The sequence below is a fragment of the Myotis myotis genome, unplaced genomic scaffold (genome assembly GCF_014108235.1).
Source record: "Myotis myotis isolate mMyoMyo1 unplaced genomic scaffold, mMyoMyo1.p scaffold_m19_p_13, whole genome shotgun sequence".
NCBI classification, from domain to species: Eukaryota; Metazoa; Chordata; class Mammalia; order Chiroptera; family Vespertilionidae; genus Myotis; species Myotis myotis.
Genome location: NW_023416317.1, coordinates 50,745,871 through 50,764,395, shown reverse-complemented (window position 1 = coordinate 50,764,395; position 18,525 = coordinate 50,745,871). Strand labels below are relative to the sequence as shown.

Genomic DNA, 18,525 nt, shown 5'->3' with positions numbered 1-18,525 from the left:
ACATACTTTTAAAAAAGGAATAAAAAAACTTCAAGTTATTTCCCATTCCAACATGAATGTACACGAGTACACCTCTCCACTGAAGAAATATGAAACGTGCATACCAGGAGCTCATCCATGCTAGTTTGACATTTCTCAAGGTTTATCCGTTTGATGGCCACTTTCTCCTTTTTAGGGGCACAATATGCTGCTTGGACCACAGCCGTTGCTCCACTTCCTAAAGATAAATACATAAAAGAGTAAATGAATAGATGGGTAGATAAATACATGACATTTCAAATTCCCACACAATTTAAATGAGAAGTTAAGCCTTATCTTGTTCCTACACTCAATAGATGCAAAGAAACATTCTATAAAGCTAGGTGTCTATAAAAGCAAAAGCCTCAACTATTTCGTAGAATTGCCAGTAAATACCAGTACCAAAAATAAAAATAAAAAATTGCTAGGGTTCCAGTTCTAGAATTTGATGGTATAGGTCCACATTTCTCTGATCCTTGCCTCTAAATACAACTAAATGCCCTGGAAATAACTCCACAATCATAAAGTGCCTATGAAATGTAGAAAGAAGGTGAACTGGCTAAGGACCTCAGAGTGTGAGGAAAAGCACCACTGTGAGTTCACTGGGTTTTCCATTTATCGCCCAAATATCCATGAATGGGCTCCAGGACAGCCTGCAACCTGAAACCACCAATAGGGATAGACAGACAGACAGACAAACGAGAAGATCCTGCTTTCTGGCCAAAGGACTGTGAAAAGGGAAGCTAGGCAGAGACCCAGAGGGAGACAGATCCCCATCCCTACCCAGGACAGTGAGGCAGCCAACCGACCACAGCATCAGTCAGCAGCAGCAGGGGCCACCCGGACCCAGACAGCAGTAAGCCAGACCCACCACAGGGGTGCTAGGTCCCAAACCCACACCTGGGGCAACATCCAGCCAATCTGCCCTTAGCAGCAGCAGAACTGGGGACCCACGCCCACCAGTCAGCCCACGTAACACGTGTAGAGATCAAACAGGAGTCCCTGAGGTGCCCGAGCATACAGCAGAAGAGACTAGCATTACAAGAGCTCTGAAAACTTAATTATCACAGGAATTACACAACTCACAAAAGTAGGCCAGGGCCTACCACTAAACCTAAATAGAGTAGCTGCCTACTAAAACAGAAGATTAAAGAGAACCAAGAGTCTCCTAACATTAGTATCCTGAATGTACGGAATACAATTAAAACAAAAATAACATGTCATACCAAGGGGAAAAAAACCCACACTTATATGAGAAAAGATATTCACACTGATGCCAACACCAAAATGAATCACATGTTGGAGAATTTTAGAGCAGCTGTTATAAAAATGCTTCAACATTGGGGCGAGAGGCAGGTGCCGCCTAGAAGGGTTCAATGGGGGAGAAAAGGGGGCATCTGTAATACTTTCAACAATAAAGATAAATTAAAACAAACAAAAAAGATAAAATATTCTGATATTAAACATCTTAACAGATGGTTTCAAAGGAGACTCTTACCAAACGCTGAAAGAAGAATTAATAGCCATTTTACACAATGTTTCCCAGAAATGGAACAAAGATACTTCCCAATTTATTTTATGAAGCCAGCATTACCAAGACCAAAACCAGACAAAGACATCACAAGAATACACAAACCAGTATTTCTTGTGTACTTAGCTGCAAGATAAAGTAAGTAACTTGACTAATCCTGTAACTATTTTTAAAAATCAAATTTGTAATATAAAAGTTCTATAAAAAAACAAAAAACACACCCCACACCCTGGCTGGGTGGGCTCAGTTGATTGGAGCGACATCCCAAACACCAGAATGTTTCGGGTTCAATTCCCAGTCAGGGCACATGCCTAGGTTGCTAGTTCGATCTCCACTTGGGGCATACCTGAAGCAACCAATTGATGTCTCTCTCTCTCTCTCTCTCTCTCTCTTCCCTCCCTCCATCCTCTCTCTCTGAAAAAACAACAAAAAAAATTTAAGAACATATCCTCAGCTGAGGATTAAAAAAAAAAGAATCGCCATAGATAGTTTCAATGGAGAATCTTACCAAACGCTGAAAGAAGAATTAATAGCCATTTTACACAATGTTTCCCAGAAATGGAATAAAGATACTTCCCAATTTATTTTATGAAGCCAGAATTACCAAGACCAAAACCAGACAAAGACATCACAAGAATACACAAACCAGTATCTCTCGTGTACTTAGCTGCAAAATTCTTAAAAAATATTAGCAAATCAAATTCAGCAATAGATAATACACCACAACCAAGTGGTACGTATTCCAGATATGCAAGGCTGGTACAATATTTTTTTAAATCAAAATCAATGTAATACACTATACCAACAGGTTCAGGAAGAAAATCATATGATCATATAAATTGACACATACAAAAAAAACATTTTTTTTAAAAAAAAATCCAACATTAGCCATGATAAAAAAATTCTCAGCAAACTAAGAATAGAGGAAAACTTCTTCAACTTCATAAAGAACATTTACCAAACAACAACAAAAAAACCTTACAGCTAACAACATACTTAATGATGAAAAATTAAATGCTCTCCCTAAAAGACTAGGGGAAAGGCAAGGATGTCCATTCTCATCACTCTTATTTATCATAGTAATGGAAGTCCTAGCCACCAGAATAAATCAAGAAATAAATAAAAGACAGCCAGAAAAGAAAAAATAAAACTATCCCTATTTGTACATGACATGATTATTTATAAAGAAAATTCCAAGGAATCTACAAGAAAAGTACCTAGAACTAAAAAGAGAGTTTAGTAAGGTTGCGAGACATAAGATCAACACACAAAAACCAATTCCACTTCTATAAACTAACAACAAACAAGTGGAAACCAAAATTTTAAAACACAATAACATTAACAAGTAATCCCAAAAAATGAGTCTTTAGGTACAAATTCAAAAAAATCTGAACAGAAAAAATATACTTGATATTACAAAATTCCAATTAAACAGAGTAAAGAAGGACTAAATAATTTAAAAAACTCAACACAATAAAGATGTCAATACTCCCAAATTAACTACATATAGGTTTAATGCTATTCTATCAAAATCCTGGCAATGTATTTTGTACACATACAAAAGCTTATTCTAAAATCTATATAATAAAAGCCTAAGTGACCATTACGGCGGAATGACCAGAATGACCTGTCGCTATGATGCACACTGACCACCAAGGGGCAGACGCTCAATGCAGGAGCTACCTCCTGGTGGTCAGTGCACTCCCACAGGGGGAGCGCTGCTCAGCCAGAAGCCGGGCTCACAGCTGGCGAGTGCAGCGGTGGTGGCAGGATCCTCTCCTGCCTCCACAGCAGTGCTAAGGAGCAGCGAGCAGGCGGGTGGTAAAGAGCGAGGGCTCCCGGAATGCAAGAGGGCACAGGCCGGGCTGAGAAACACACACACCCTGCCTCAGTGCATGAATTTCGTGCACCAGGCCTCTAGTGTATATATAAATGGAAGACTCTAGACTAGCCAACACAATAGTGAAAAATGTGAACAAAGGGATTTATACTTCCCAATTTTAAGACTCATATTTAACAGTAATCAAGACCGTGCAGTATTGGCAGAAGGCTACACACACACACACACACACACACACACACACACACACACATACACACACACAGCAGAATAGAAAACCCATTCACACCAATGTGTCCCACTGATTTTGCCAAAGGTGCAAAAGCAATTCAATGGAGATGAGATAACCTATCAGAATGGCTGGGGGAAAACATTTAATGAGAACACCAAATGCTGGTGAGGATATGGTGAAACTGGATCACTCATACACTAATTGGTGAAATAGAAAAACTGGTACAGCCACTCTGGTAAACTGTTTCACCATTTCTTTTAAAACTAAAAATGGCCTTGTATATAATTCAGCATTTGTATGTTGGATATTTATCCCAGAGAAATAAAAACGTATGTTTACACAGAAACTTATTTATGAATGTTCATAGCAGCTTTATTTATAACCAAAAGCTGTAAACTACCCAAAAACCTTCAACAGATGGTTAAACAAATGCGGGTTAATCCATACGGAGGAATACTACTCAGCAATAAAAATAAACCACTGAAATGCACAATTACTTGAATGAATGTCAAGGGCATTATGTTGAGTGGGAAAAAAAAGCCAATCTTAAAAGTTACATATTTTATTACGCCATTTACGTAACACTGTTGAAACAGTAAACCTAACAGACATGGAGAATAGGTTAGTGGTTGCCAGGGTCAGAGGAAAAGGGGAATGAGGAGTGCTGCTAATGGGTATGGAGTTTCTTTCTGGAGCTACGAACATGTTCTGGAATTAGAGCGGTGATGATTGCACAACTATGTGAATCTACTGGTGTCCGTTACTATGCGTTTGTTTGTGTTTTTGGCTTAATACCTTCACCTTTTTCACTCAGTCCCACAGCCCCTTTCCCCTCTGACATCCGTCACTGTTCTCTATCTATGAGTCCATTTCTATTTTGTTTTCGTTATTTTGTTCATTAGGTTCCATATATAAGTGAAATCATATGGTACTTGTCTTTCCCTGACTGTCTTATTTCAGTTAGCATACTACCCTCCAGTCCATCCCTGCTGTCGCAAAGGGCTACATTTCCTTCTTATTTACAGCCAAGTAGTAGTCAATTAGGTAAATGTACCACAGCTTTTTTATCTACTCATCTGCTGATGGGCGCTTGGGCTACTTCCAGATCTTGGCTATTGTAAATAACATTGCAATGAACATAGGGATGCATATATTCTTTCGAATTAATGTTTCAGGTTTCTTCGGATATATTCCCAGAAGTGGAATCGCTGGGCCATGGGCAGTTCCATTTTTAATTTTTTTAATAACTCCACACTGCTTTCCACAGTGGCTGCACCGAACAGGATTAGAGATAGGAATTTTCAAAATATTTCATCTCTTCTTTAAAGTAGGTCCCTTTGTGTGGAATTTTTTAAACTACAAGTCAACTTACTGGTTTCAACCATCATTTTTCTTAGAGTAAATAGAACCAAATAGAACACATCAGTATGCACTGAACAGAGTAAAAGAAAATGTATCTCTTAAAAGTGGTTTAGTCAAGGTGTGAAAGCTACTGTGCCAATGCCTTCTAATAAGCATCAGCCCGATGTGAAGATTATAAAATGGCAAGTATAAATAAAACAATTCTAATAAACATCCTAATTCAAACTTTCACCATTTTACACTGTTGTGCGTCTCAATGCACCATTTCCCTTCATCCCCACTTCTCACACTCTTCTGTCCTCTATAGTTAGTTAACTGCAGGATTAGCGTACATTATACAACAGAGTGGATTAATGCACAAAAATATGAATGAACTTTCTCCTGAAATCCTTCAAATTGGGTAACTTCATCTCTTGAGACAGAAAAGGAGATGCCCAAAAGCATGATGGGGACTAAAAACCTTTGTGTCTCCCTCCACTTTAGTACACCCAGGTATTTAAAGAGAAAGTAAAGCCCTAGCCGGTTTGGCTCAGTGGATGGAGCACCAGCCTGTGGACTGAAGGGTCCTGGGTTCGATTCCGGTCAAAGGCACATGCCCGGGGTTGGGGCCTCGATCACCAGTAGGAGGCGTGAGGAAGGCAGTGGATCAATGATTCTCATCATTGATGTTTCTATCTCTCTCTCTCTTCCTTCCTCTCTGGAATCAATAAAAATATATTTTTAAAAAAATAAAAGAGAAAGTTAAAAAAAAAAAGGATATTATTCCTATCAAATGAACCAAATCATTTGAAGATATTTTCTCCCAAAATGTTAACCAGCCATCACTATATCAGATACACATTCTAAAGATTCCGTTTTTAAGTATTTTTTTTAGTAAGGTTTTACATTTACTAAAGAGCTAGCTTAGACTGTTCATTATGAAAGATGACGAAAGCATTGTCACCTGAACCATGGAAAATACAGGAATTTACAATTTTGTAAACCCTTTTCTAAATAAGGCCTCTTGTCAGAGTCATGTTGAAAATTAAAGCTCCTAGAACTGGAGAAACAGCTGTGAGAACAGTCATCATAAACGGCATGCTATTCTCTCCATACAGTGATGGAAATAAAGACACACTGCCAGATGCTTTGAGTAAGTATTCAATCAGCCGGATGGTTTTGCAATGAATCATCCCTTTCTCTCCTGTTCACTCCTGTGATCTCCTATCTCAATAGATGGTAACTCATTCTTCCAGATGCTCCAGCCAAAAACCTTCACATCTTCTCACATCCCATCCAACCACACATCTCTAATTTTGAAATATGTCATATCTGACTGCTTCTCACCCCCGCTACAACTGCGTCTCTCCCCTGGGTAACCTCTCCTTCCACCTTGAACCCTTACAAAACCATTCTCCACCTAGCAGCCCAAGTTGTCCTGATCTATTTAAAACTTGCCTCTATCCCTGGCAGCCCCCACCCCTTTCCCGGCTTTATCTGTTCTTCACCACTAGATTATAAACTCCAAAACGCAGGGATTTCTCTCTGTTTTACTGCTTATCTCTAGCATCCAGAACAGTGCCTGACCCATAAGGAGTTCATTATTTGTTGAACAAATTAATCAATCAAGTAGTAGCATACGTTTTCAAGAAAAAAATAATGACCTGCTTGGGACAGAACAAACACAAAAGCAGCCCAGTATTATGGGCCTTTCCTCACGATGACCGTGAGTACTAACATTATTGAACACTTGCTCAGTGTGCCAAGTGCTATCCTGAGCACTTTCTTTACTTGTGCTGCTGTTTTTCATCTAATCCTCAGAATAATCTCATGAGTTAGGTATTATTGATCTTACAAAGCAGTGTAAGAACAGCAATGTAAGCAAGTGTAAGACTTAGGTCATAAATTAGTAAGAGGCAGGGTAGGACCTAGAAACCAGAACTACATGATGTTTCAACACCATGCTCTTAACTGGTAGGCAGCTGCCCCTTTAGGTTAAAGCTAACATTTATTAACTGAATACTATGTGTCAGGTTAAATTATTTACTTGAAATGTCTTATTTAACGGTTTTAATTTTTTCAAAAAACCGAGGCCCACGTTTTTAGTTGCCTATCCAACAATTTCCCCTTATTTTTCAACAACAAAACTTTCACCTAAATTTGTTTGAAGTAATAATGTGCCCAGCTAAAAAGCTTCATTTCACAGCCCCCCCTTGCAAATGGCCCAATTACACAGTTTTGGCCAATAAAAGAAATGGAAGCCACCGAGTAAAGCTTCCAGGAAAGTAAGTCCTATGAAAGGGTGCCAACTAAGTTGTCACGTGCCTTTGTCCTTTTGCCATACTCTTCCAGCCCGAACACAGGCTCGCGGCTATATAGGTGGAGCAATTAGCTCGAGAATGAGAGTCATGTGCTAAGTGTAGTGGAGTGAAAACTAGGAGCCTGGGTGTCGGATGGCACCTAGCTGCCACTCCAGTTTTCTTGTTATGTGTAATGGGGGGAACGTATTTTATTAAGCTACTATTATTTATTTTCCATTACATGTAGCCAAATGCAATCCCTGTTTGATACAAGCCTATGAGGCTGTTGGCACAAAGCTGGCCTTATTAAAAATGCTGCCATAATTAAGTCTCCCAATCATGGGGAAAAAATACACTAACCATTGCTTAAGCATCACTGTTGATAGAGCAAGTGTCTTTCGCACTTATGCAGGGGGCTAGAGTGGGATCCTGAAACCTGCATTTGGAAATCACTATGATAGACATCAAAATGTGTGGCTACTGAACACCTGGTCAGAATCCTAACGCAATAATAGGGGTTAGAAAGGAGCTCGAAAACACTGAAAAGATGGATGATTTATAGAGAGACCAATACTAATATTTGTTACAATATACTTAAAGAAATTCAAATCTTATAAAAAATGTTTAAGATAATAAAATTCTTTAAAAGGAAGTCCTTTGAATTCTGAATCTGTATGTTTTTATTTTGTTTGAATTAAGAAATTTTCTTTTCTCTATAGGATTTTGCCAGAAAAGGAGAAAACAAAACAGAAATATTAAGAAATATTAACCCCACAAATACAGTACTAAGCAGCATACATGAAAAAAAATTACAGTTCAAATAAATATAATGTGCTTTGGTCAGAAAGACATCATTATACCATCTATAACTATAAAAGGCTAATATGCAAAGTGTCCCCACGGGAGTTCAACTGGGAGACCAGGAGTTCTATCACTCGCTATGATGTGCGCTGACCACCAGGAGGAGGTGCGGAATGAAGGGAGGCCCCGGCCGGCAGCCGGAAGGCCCCATGGCCAGGCCTAGAGAGCCTATCTGCACACAAATTTCATGCACCGGGCCTCTAGTTTCCTTTTAATACAATCCCTTGAAAATAAAAAATTCAGCCCTAACTGGTTTGGCTCAGTGGATAGAACATCGGCCTGTGGACTGAAAGGTCCCAGGTTCGATTCTGGTCAAGGGCATGTACCTTGGTTTCAGGCACATCCCCAGTAGGAGGTGTGCAGGTGGCAGCTGATCGATGTTTCTCTCTCATCGATGTTTCTAACTCTCTATCCCTCTCCCTTCCTCTGTAAAAAATCAATAAAATATATAAAAAAAGAAAATAAAAAATTCAAATTAACCTCTCCCTCCCCAAGCGTTATCTTTTTTGGACTCCAAGCATTTGTTTCCCGAAAATAACTGAGTGCAATCTGAAAACAACAAAGAATTTATTTTGAAGACCACAGCTTATTACAAAATCCTGTATTCCAAACATTTCAGTACAGAAGAAACATTAGAATAAGAATACACTGCTTTATTGCGCCTTGCTACTTGTACCAGTACTAGGCTGTAGTTGAAGGAAAATCTTTTTTTTCCTCTCTGTTGGGAAGATAGGTGAGAGTGTGTGAGGAGTGGAGTGGCAGGGACTTACTAATGAGAGGGAGAACGTTATAAGAACAGTATATACAACATCAGCATCGTATATACTACATCAGAAAGGGTTATCAACAAAAAATTCAAAACTTTTGTATTTTTTAAATGCTTTTATTGATTGGAGAGAGAGAGAGATAAACATCGATGTAAGAGAGAAACAGCAATTGGTTGCCTCCCACACATACCCTGACTGGGTACCGAACCTCTAACTCAGGCATGTGACCTAACCAGGAATGAACTGTGACCTCCTGGTTCATAGGTCCTCTCATCCACTGAACAATACTGGCTGGGCAACTTTTATATTTTAAAAGACACCATTAAGAAACTGAAAAGAGCCCTAACCAGTTTGGCTCAGTGGATAGCGCATCGGCCTGCAGACTGAAAGGTCCCAGGTTCGATTCTGGTCAAGGGCATGCACTTTGGTTGCGGGCACATCCCCAGTAGGAGGTGTGCAGAAGGCAGCTAGCTGATCAATGTTTCTCTCTCATCGATGTTTCTCACTCTCTATCTCTCTCCCTTCCTCTTTGTAAAAAAATCAATAAAATATATTTTTAAAAAACATCAACTATTTAAAAAAAAGAAACTGAAAAGACACATATGTAATTCTTTAAACAATGAAATTTTAAAAATTTAAAATAAATAAAAATCAAATATCAAGTACTCTAAAAAAAAAGAAAGAAAGAAAGAAACTGAAAAGACAAGCTACAGACTGGGAGAAAATATTCGAAATCATGTGTCAGTTTACGAAGTCCTCAAATCCAGAATGAATACACAGACAAACCCCTATAGCTCAAAAAGAACACAACCCAAAGCACAACCTGAAAAGACAAAAGATCTGAATAGATATTTCAGCAAAGAAGATATATGGAAAGCTAATAAACAAGCACATGAAAAGATGCTCAACATCATCAGTCATCAGGGAAATGCAAAAAACCACAATGAGATTCTACTTCACACCCATTAGAATGGTTACAACCAAAATGACAGACAACAAATGCTGGCAAGGGTACAGAGAAATAGGAACCTTCATACATCACTAATGGGAATATAAAATGGTACAGTCACTTTACCTTCTGATGCAGCAATTCCACTCAAGAAAAATGAAATATGTTCACATGAAGTGCTCACAGCCAAAAAACAGAAGCCCAATGTCCAGCAAGTGGTAGCCAAAAAAAAGGGGGGAGGGGAGAGGCATAATATATACTATAAGGCAAGCTATAACATGAATGAACCTCAAAAATAAATTATGTCAAATAAAAAAAACCAAACACAAAGAATCACATATTATATGATTATTTTTATATGGAAATCCAGAAAAGGCAAATATGGAGAGACAGAAAGTAGATTTGTGGTTGCCTGAAGTAGGGGGTAGGGACAGGGAGTGACTACAAATGGACATGAGGCATCTCTCTGGAATGATGAAAATGTTCTAAAATTGGATTGTAGTGATGATTGAACAACTCTGTAAATTTACTAAAAACCTATAGAACAATACAGTTAAAACAGGTGGATTTTATGGTATATAACTTATACCTCCATACAATTATTTTCAACAATTAAAGTACTATGCTAAATGAAAGAAGCCAAACACAAAAGACCACATGTTATATGATCCCATTTACATGAAACATCCAAAAAAGGCAAATCTATAGAGACAGAAAGTAGATTTGTGGTTGCCTGGGGCTGGGAGTGGGAACAGGGATGAACTGTAACAGGCACAAGGGATCTCAATGAGGTGATGAAAATGTTCTAAAACTGGATTATGCTGATTGGTACACAACACAGTAAATTTACTAAAAATCACTGAACTTCATGCTTAAAAATGGGTAAATTTTATGGTATTAAATTATACTTCAGTAAAGTTATTTTAAAAAATAAGGGGTCAAATCTTAACATTGGCATTCTCAACCTTTTATCCATGGACCACTCTGAGCATGAGATCAAGACTAACCCTACCCCAGAGGACTGAGACTCCCCTGTCTCCATTCCCGGACACCCTACTGGTCCCCAAATTTCTACTCTGATGCCACCTTAATAGCAAAGGCATTAAGAATGACCACAAGCATCCTCTTCCCCCTAAAAAGATGTCCACCCAAAGGAAAGCAAAAAACTCCTCTGCTAAAACCACCACAGGGACGCTTTCTTAGTTTCAGACACTGCTTTGGGATCTCCCCCTTAGTCCCTTCCTTCAGCATGAAACTCTCAGGGGCCCGGAGCCGTCTATGGAGGCAGAGCCCTAGCTAGCAGCTGTCCTGCGAACCAACCCGCACATGTCAAGACACAGCACGTAAGGAGCACACAGGCCCATGAAGCGGCTTAAGGGAAAAGATGTGATGTCTTTCAGACAAAACTTAGCCCAGATTTGTTCTGAAACACGAGGCAAGTGGAAAAGAGAAACATGACCAAGTTTCTCTAAAACGCAGATACCGTACAATAAACACTCACCCCCCCATGACAGCTAGTGAGCGTCCAGCCCGTCTCCGCGATAGAACTAATTTTAGGACAGGATGCTGATGTAGCAAAGGAGACAACCTCCTTCCTTCAATAAACAGGGGTCTGCTCGTGTCCGCTGGACCGGGTTTCTGTTTAAGGACACCCACCCCTTTTTTCATTTCTAAAGTCACTGGAGTATTGTTTTCCAACAAACACCTCCCTCATCATCCCCCATCACACGTGCCTCTCGGAGAAGGACAATCTCCGCGCAAGTTCTGTGCCCTGCCAACTGGTATTCCTGGACCCCTTTCAAATCCACTCCACACACAGCAAGCAGCCAGGCCCACTCGATGCCATGTCCCCGCCTGAAGCTCTCCAGTAACACTTCAAATTCCAGAATCCTTACCAGGGCTGCGAAGGTCCCTGAGGTCCCGCCTCTCCCTTTCCTTTCTTTCTGCCCCTCGGCTCCTGACACACATCAAGCTGGCCTGCTCCTCGGAACCTTTGCCGTTTCTCCTCCCTGGGCAGGGACCATCTTCCCTAGGCTCTTCAGCCTCCTCCTCATCCTTCCCTGCTCGGCTCCAACGCCGCAGAAAAAGGCTTTTTTTCCTTGAAATCGCCCTCAGGAGGTCTCCAGGTCACTCCTTATCCAGAACATCTTATTTCCCAGCACTTGCCAAAAGCCTGTAATTGTTTTCATTTGTCTACTTATTTCACGTCTGTCTCCCCGGACAGAGAGTCGGTCCCCAGCGGTAGGAAGTTGTGTCCACGTTGCTCAGAACGGTACCTGCAGCTTCCTCTCGAGGGGATCCCCACCCAGCTCCACCCCAGCGGCGCCCGGCATTTCGGGGGCATTTCCCCCGAGGCGGGAATGAACTATAAAGCACCCGATCCCACAATCCCCCACGGAGGTAGGTGGCTGTGTCTCGACTCCAACACCCCATTTCTTTGCGCAGCCTTGACAAGCCTGCACTTTTCTTCCTCCCCAGGAGACGTCTGTCGCTCAGGTTCAAACATCTATCACTGCGTCCGTCTATGCGGAGCCCCTCCAACCCACCCAACCCCGCCCCACGGGCGCGTCATTCAATATCCCCTCCCGCGCGGCACAAACCCGGAGCCTCACCCACGCGCCCCACCAACCCGGGGGCCCCACGAGCGCCCATTCATATCTGTGCGTCCTGCGCTGCCGAGCTCCCGCTAGTGCCCAGGATCCCGCGGGTCTCCACGATCCCGCGTGTCACCCGCTGCCCAGAGCGGTGCCTCCCCACTCAGGGGCGCCAGCTCTCACCGATCACCTCCTGCAGCTCGTAATCGTCCCTGTTGATGGACCAGGGCAGGGCACTCGAGTCCTCGGACATGACGGCAGCTTAGCTCTCGGTCCTCCCTCCAACTCGCTGACCTCTCTCCTTTCCTCGCCGCGCCTTTCCCCACCCCCAACCGCTGCCGCCGCGACCCCACCAATCTCCTCGAGAACAACCAGGTCCGCAGGGCGCCTGGGTGCTGCGGGGTCACCGCGCGGCGAAGCGGCGGGGGCTCGAAGCTCCGGCGGATCTCGCCTCCTGCTCCTCTGCGTCCGGCACTCCCCGGCCCGGTCCAAGTCCCGTCCTGGGCCTCCGCTGCAGCAGCGACTGGAGCTTCGCCTGGGCCCGGCCCCTCTGTCCCGCCCTCCACTCCGGCCCCACGCACGGGCCAAACTTTCCCTTCACCTGCCGACACGCAGCGCGCTGACGTCACCGCGCCGGTCACGCCCCGCCTCGGCCCCGCCCCCTTCCGCCATATCAAGTGCGGCTGAATTAGCAGGGAGCAAGCAAGAAGCCCGAGAAGGTGCAAGTTGACAGTGAAATGGCAGGGTTGCTTAGGAAGGGGTCCAGCGAGGACATCGGAGAGCCAGAGAAGGCCCTCAAGTAGCACAGACGAGGTGGCCACACTAAGCATGGCGGCCAAAGGCGGCCAAGGGGAGGGGCGGGGCCACTTCTGGCGGCGGGGGGGCACGTTGCCGTCTCTGTGGTCGCATTCATTGGTTTGTTTGAGAAGGAATCAGAAAGGCGATAGGCGTGTGTGGACATCAGTCATACGCTAGTCCCGCCCCCGTGCCCTCAGCGCGCTTCTCTGCGCCAGGGGCCCCAGTCCCTCGAGATCGCTAGGACGTACTCCGCTCGCGGCCCGTCTCCGAGCGACGTCACGGCGTCACCGTCACACCCTCGAGACGTGCAAACGGTTCCGCTGGGTGTGGAGAAGCCCGAGGGAGCAGCAGGGTGGGGTGGCCTCGGGCGCTGGAAGACCGCCAACTAGGATAAAGGCCCGGGCCACGTACGGAGTGGAACTGGAAGCTTGTCCCATGACGACACTTTTTTCCAGGAGGAAGTTCTCGCCGCGTTAACCCCTCGCGGTTCTCTCGGCCACCTAATTGGGCCGGGAGCGAATTCTCTCCATTCTCAACTTTGGGTCTGGAGTTCAAAAGAGCATCTGACTTGGGGGGGCTTCTGAAAGTTGGGGTTCACCCCCACCCCTTAAGCATCCTAGGCCGTGAAACAAGTGAGATTTGGCCCGTTTTTCCAGGGCTTTGCCTTTGGTGTGACCTCACTGAACTTGTTTTCTCGGGTTGACCGCTTAGCCTTAGGCCATTGGGGAAATTCACAAGGTGAAAATTAAACGCGCTTGGTAAAATGGAAATGAAGGTATCAACCCCAGGCTGGCGTGGACCTATGAACCAGGAGCACACGGTTCGATTCCCGGCCAGGACACCTGCCCGGGTTGCGGGCTGGATCCCGTGTGGGGCGTGCTGGACACAGCCGATCAATGATTTCTCATCATTGATGTTTCTCTCTCACCCTCTCCCTTCCTCTCTGAAGTCAATAAAAACCTATTCTCAAAGGTATCAACATGGATTGGGCTCGGTGCAAAACTCTTCTCAGCGGAACACGTTTCAGACCAATTGTAGTCCTTAAGGAAGCCCTTCCCGGGGCGCTGGAAGCCCTGCGGCGGGTCCGCGGGGGCAGGCAGGTGGCTGACCGGAAACCAAACCATCGCTAGGAACTGTGGGAACGGAGCTGGTAGCAGGTTTCTGATTGGTTGGTGCAACCGGAGAACGACTTATGGAGGTGGTGGCATTTGCACCAGACCCTGCAGAGATAACACCATTCCAACAGGTGGAAAATGAGAGTTTAGGAGATTGCAGTCCCGGCGAAGGTGCCCGAGGTGCCAGGTCTGAAAGCACAGCAGAAGCCTTGCTGTAGAAACAGGTGTCAGCCATTGCTTACCGACACCTTTTCTTCTGTCATGCGTTAGGGAGTTTGGAGAAAAACGGGGGAGGAGCCAGCCACACACCCAGAATTTTAAACAGGGTATAAAGGGGCTTTAGACACTTCAAAGTTACTAATAATCTCATACTAGTTAGGCTGCTGACCCTTATATATGGCTCCCTCAGTAATCTTTCGGGAAAGCGGGGGAAGAAAAGCTAGAGTGGTTCTGGAACCCTGGTCCTAATATTAAAATGCCTCCAAATCTTGCCCTGGCCGGTCGCTCGTGGTTAGAGCATCGGCCCATGCACCAAAGGGTCGCAGGTTTGATTCCAGGTCAAGGGCACATATCTTGGCTGCAGGCACAGTAGGGGCACGTGTGGGAGGCAACCAATCTGTGTGTCTCTCTCACATTGATATTTCTCTCTCTCTCTCTCTCTCTCTCTCTCTCTCTCTCTCTCTCTCTCTCTCTCTCTCCTCCCTCCAACCCCCTCTCTTCCACTCTATATACAAGCAATGAAAAAATATCCCCGGGTGAGAATTTAAAAAAACAAACACCACCAAATCTTATCTAGGTTTCTTCAGAGTAGGTTTATTTTCCTTGGGAGAGGGACCTTGTTTTTCCACATTTTCAAAGGAGTCCTTGTCTTCGTTGGGGTTCCTCCCAAAAATCCGTCTCGGAACCAGGATTGAGATACCAATAATGGATCTAGGAGGTGACTCCAAGAGGCACTCGGAAGGAGTGAGACAGGAGAGGAAGGAGTGTCCTTAAAGGGCACATTGGTGAGGGCTTATCATGTGGGCTCAGCCCTGCTGGGAACTGTCTGAGAAACTGAACACACGTCAGAGCTGCCCACTGACAGGCATGAAAGATGAGGCACTTGCCCATCAACTCCTCTCCCTCTTTAGCGTGTTAATGCTCCTGCACCTCTGCTCCGCTCCCAGCTGGGGAAAGCACACTCCTGAGTCAGAGAAGGCACTTAGGCAAGGGCCATAGGCAGTCCTCCTCCCGTACCAGAACGCTCTGAAAGCAAACTTCAGAATAAGGCCCAAGGACGTGAGCAGCGGAGACAGCATCTACTACAGTGTGTAAACCAGGAGAGAGCGTAGTCATGCTTCCCTTTGTTGCCTTTGAGCAACTTACCTGTGCTGTGCTTTGCTTTTGGCACCTGGCAGGGTAGGGGGTGGGGGGAGGCAGGGTGGGGGGGCTGGGAGAAAGGACAGATTTCAAGACTAGTGAGGCCTTGAAGTGGTCATTACAGTTGTAATCATTCAAGTTTTATAGGCTCCATCAATGAAAGTTTTGAAGTCTGGAAATTAATATGCACCCCATGAGAAATCTGAATATAAAGAAAAGCAACATGTGATGTCTCTGTCATAAGCTGATTTTCTCAGCAGTTCCGTGTCAGTGCCAGAACCACTGGAGACTGCTAGAATCTGTTCCCCCCATCTATCCCTTATCACGTGTCACATGGACTGTAATGTCATCTTTTGTTATGATGACACCCATGCCTCACATAGGTGTGCTTCCTGCCTTGTGCCAGGCACATATGATTAAATAGTTGGAGTGTGAAAGTAGAGGTGATGTGAACAAGCTAGGAGTCTGGGGGCCTGGTGAAAAGCTGATACCTTGAGGCCCAGGAAATAAATGTCCCAAGTGACAGATGCTCAGAGCCTATAAGAAACAAGCCGAAACCGGTTTGGCTCAGTGGATAGAGCGTCGGCCTGCGGACTGAAGGGTCCCGGGTTCGATTCCGGTCAAGGGCATGTACCTGGGTTGCGGGCACATCCCCAGTAGGAGATGTGCAGGAGGCAGCTGATCGATGTTTCTCTCTCATCGATGTTTCTAACTCTCTATCTCTCTCCCTTCCTCTCTGTAAAAAATCAATAAAATATATTTAAAAAAAAAAAAAAAAAAGAAACAGGTGGCTGCCAAAACCGGTTTGGCTCAGTGGATAGAGCACCGGCCTGCGGACTGAAGGGTCCCAGGTTTGATTCCGGTCAAGGGCATGTACCTGGGTTGCGGGCACATCCCCAGTGGGAGGTGTGCAGGAGGCAGCTGATCGATGTTTCTCTCTCATCGATGTTTCTGACTCTCTGTCTCTCTCCCTTCCTCTCTGTAAAAAATCAATAAAATATATTAAAAAAGAAAAAAGAAAAGAAACAGGTGGGTGCACAGGTTATTGTAGGAAAGTGCAGAAAATAGAGTCTCAGCAGCAAGCTGTTTTGAACCAGAGAGTAGCTTCAGGTTCACCAAGCCTGGCACCAGGCCAACTTGATGAGCTCAAGCTAAGTGAGCAAGCAATTAAGGTAAACAAGCCAGTTATAGATAAATTAGATTTTCTGCATTATTTGGCTACCATAACAAATTACCATAGATTGGGTGGCTTAAACCACAAACATTTTTTTCTCACAGTTCTGGAGTCTGGGAAGTCTAAATATCTAGCTGCTGGCAGATCTGGCTTATAGACAGTTGTTTTCTCATTACATTCTCATATGGCAGAGGGCTGGAGTAGGCTCTCTGCTTCTGCATATAAGGGCACTAATCCCATTCATGAGGGCTCCACCCTTATGGCCTAATTACCTCCCAAAGCCCCATCTACCAATATCACATTGAGGGATGAGGGTTAGAATTTCAATATATGAATTTGTGGGAGACACAAACATCTATATATATAAAAGGCTAATATGCAGAGTGTCCTCTCAGGGAGTGGACCAGGAGACCAAGAGTTCGATCACTCGCTATTATGTGCACTGACCACCAGGGGGTGACGCAGAATACAGGAAGGCCCCAGCTGGCAGCCAAAAGGCCCGGGTTGGCCCTGATGGCCGGGCAGGCCTAGGGACCCTACCCGTGCACAACTTTCGTACACCAGGCCTCTAGTTAGTCTATAACATACATATATGTAAATTTGTAAAACAGGTCTGGGAGACCCATGAAAGTATAGTACACATTTGATTTATGTGTATTGTTTGAACTATGAGAAAGTATTCTAATACTGTATAACACTAACAATGTGAATTCTTTAAAGCAATTCAATAAGATCAATTCCATAAAAATATTTTGGGGGCCCATAAACATAAACTCCAGCTGCATTAATAAAGAAATGCAAATTCAAACTAAAATGCAATCCCATTTTACTCTCACCAGATAGAGCAAAATGCAAAAGCCAGAGAATACTAAGTGTTGGCCAAGATGAAGAACGACAAAAACCGTGGTCCTCTAGTTGGAATGTCAGTTGATGCAACCTCCTTGGCAAGCATGTTGGTATTACCTAGAAAACAAGACCTGTGCTTCCCCTATAGCCCGGCTCTTCCACTCCTTCATATACTAGTATACCTTAAACAAACTCTTGTTCATATATTCCATGTAATATATACAAGAATACCTATATCAGCATGTTCTGTGATAGCTAAATAAAGGAAATCACCTGAACAGAATGTAAAAATATTCATACAATGGATACTAAACAACACTAGAAATGTATTTACTATAATTGCATTAAAAAACTCAGCTGAACCTCAAAACAATGCTAGTCAAACCAAAGTAACAGAATGCATACAGTATGATTGCATTCACAAAAAGGTCAAAAATAGTCACAATAGAACTTCTCTGTTTTAAAAACTTAAGAAGAGCAAAGAAACAAAGACATTTAGTTTGGCAGTTAGCTCTAGGGGAAAGGAAAGTGATGTGACTAGGGTAGGACACAACGAAGACTTACAAGATTCAGGTCTAGTTTTTAACCTGATGATGGGTACATAAGTGCTCAACTATTCATATACGTGCTCTGTTAAAGTATATTTCATAATTTAAATTGTGGTTTCTCATGTCTCAGGCAATAAATGCGGTTTTTACTTCCCTTCTTTCAAACTGAGGGGACTCCAACCCTCTCGTCCACCTGCTTTCACTGTGCCTCCCCTTGTCCCACTGTTCAGGCCCTTCCTCCTTCCAGGAATC

At 43.8% G+C, this 18,525-nt stretch overlaps 1 protein-coding gene across 5 annotated transcripts in view; it reads right to left on the bottom strand.

Moving 5' to 3' along the window:
- OXSR1 (oxidative stress responsive kinase 1) overlaps positions 1-13,025 on the bottom strand; it is a 66,051-nt gene extending 53,026 nt beyond the window's left edge. For 2 of the 5 annotated variants that reach the window (XR_004971633.1, XM_036333173.1), the window contains exons 1-2: positions 12,617-13,024; positions 105-217 (exon numbers count right to left, since the gene is read on the bottom strand). Coding sequence is in view for 4 of the 5 variants with exons in the window: in XM_036333173.1 (XP_036189066.1) it covers positions 105-217; positions 12,617-12,686 (183 nt within the window). In the remaining variant the exon portion in view is untranslated. Of the gene's footprint in view, positions 1-104; positions 218-12,616 lie in introns of all 5 variants that reach the window. The other 3 variants (XM_036333175.1, XM_036333176.1, XM_036333174.1) reach the window with 3 other exon arrangements.
- Between the last annotated feature and the right edge of the window lie 5,500 nt (positions 13,026-18,525).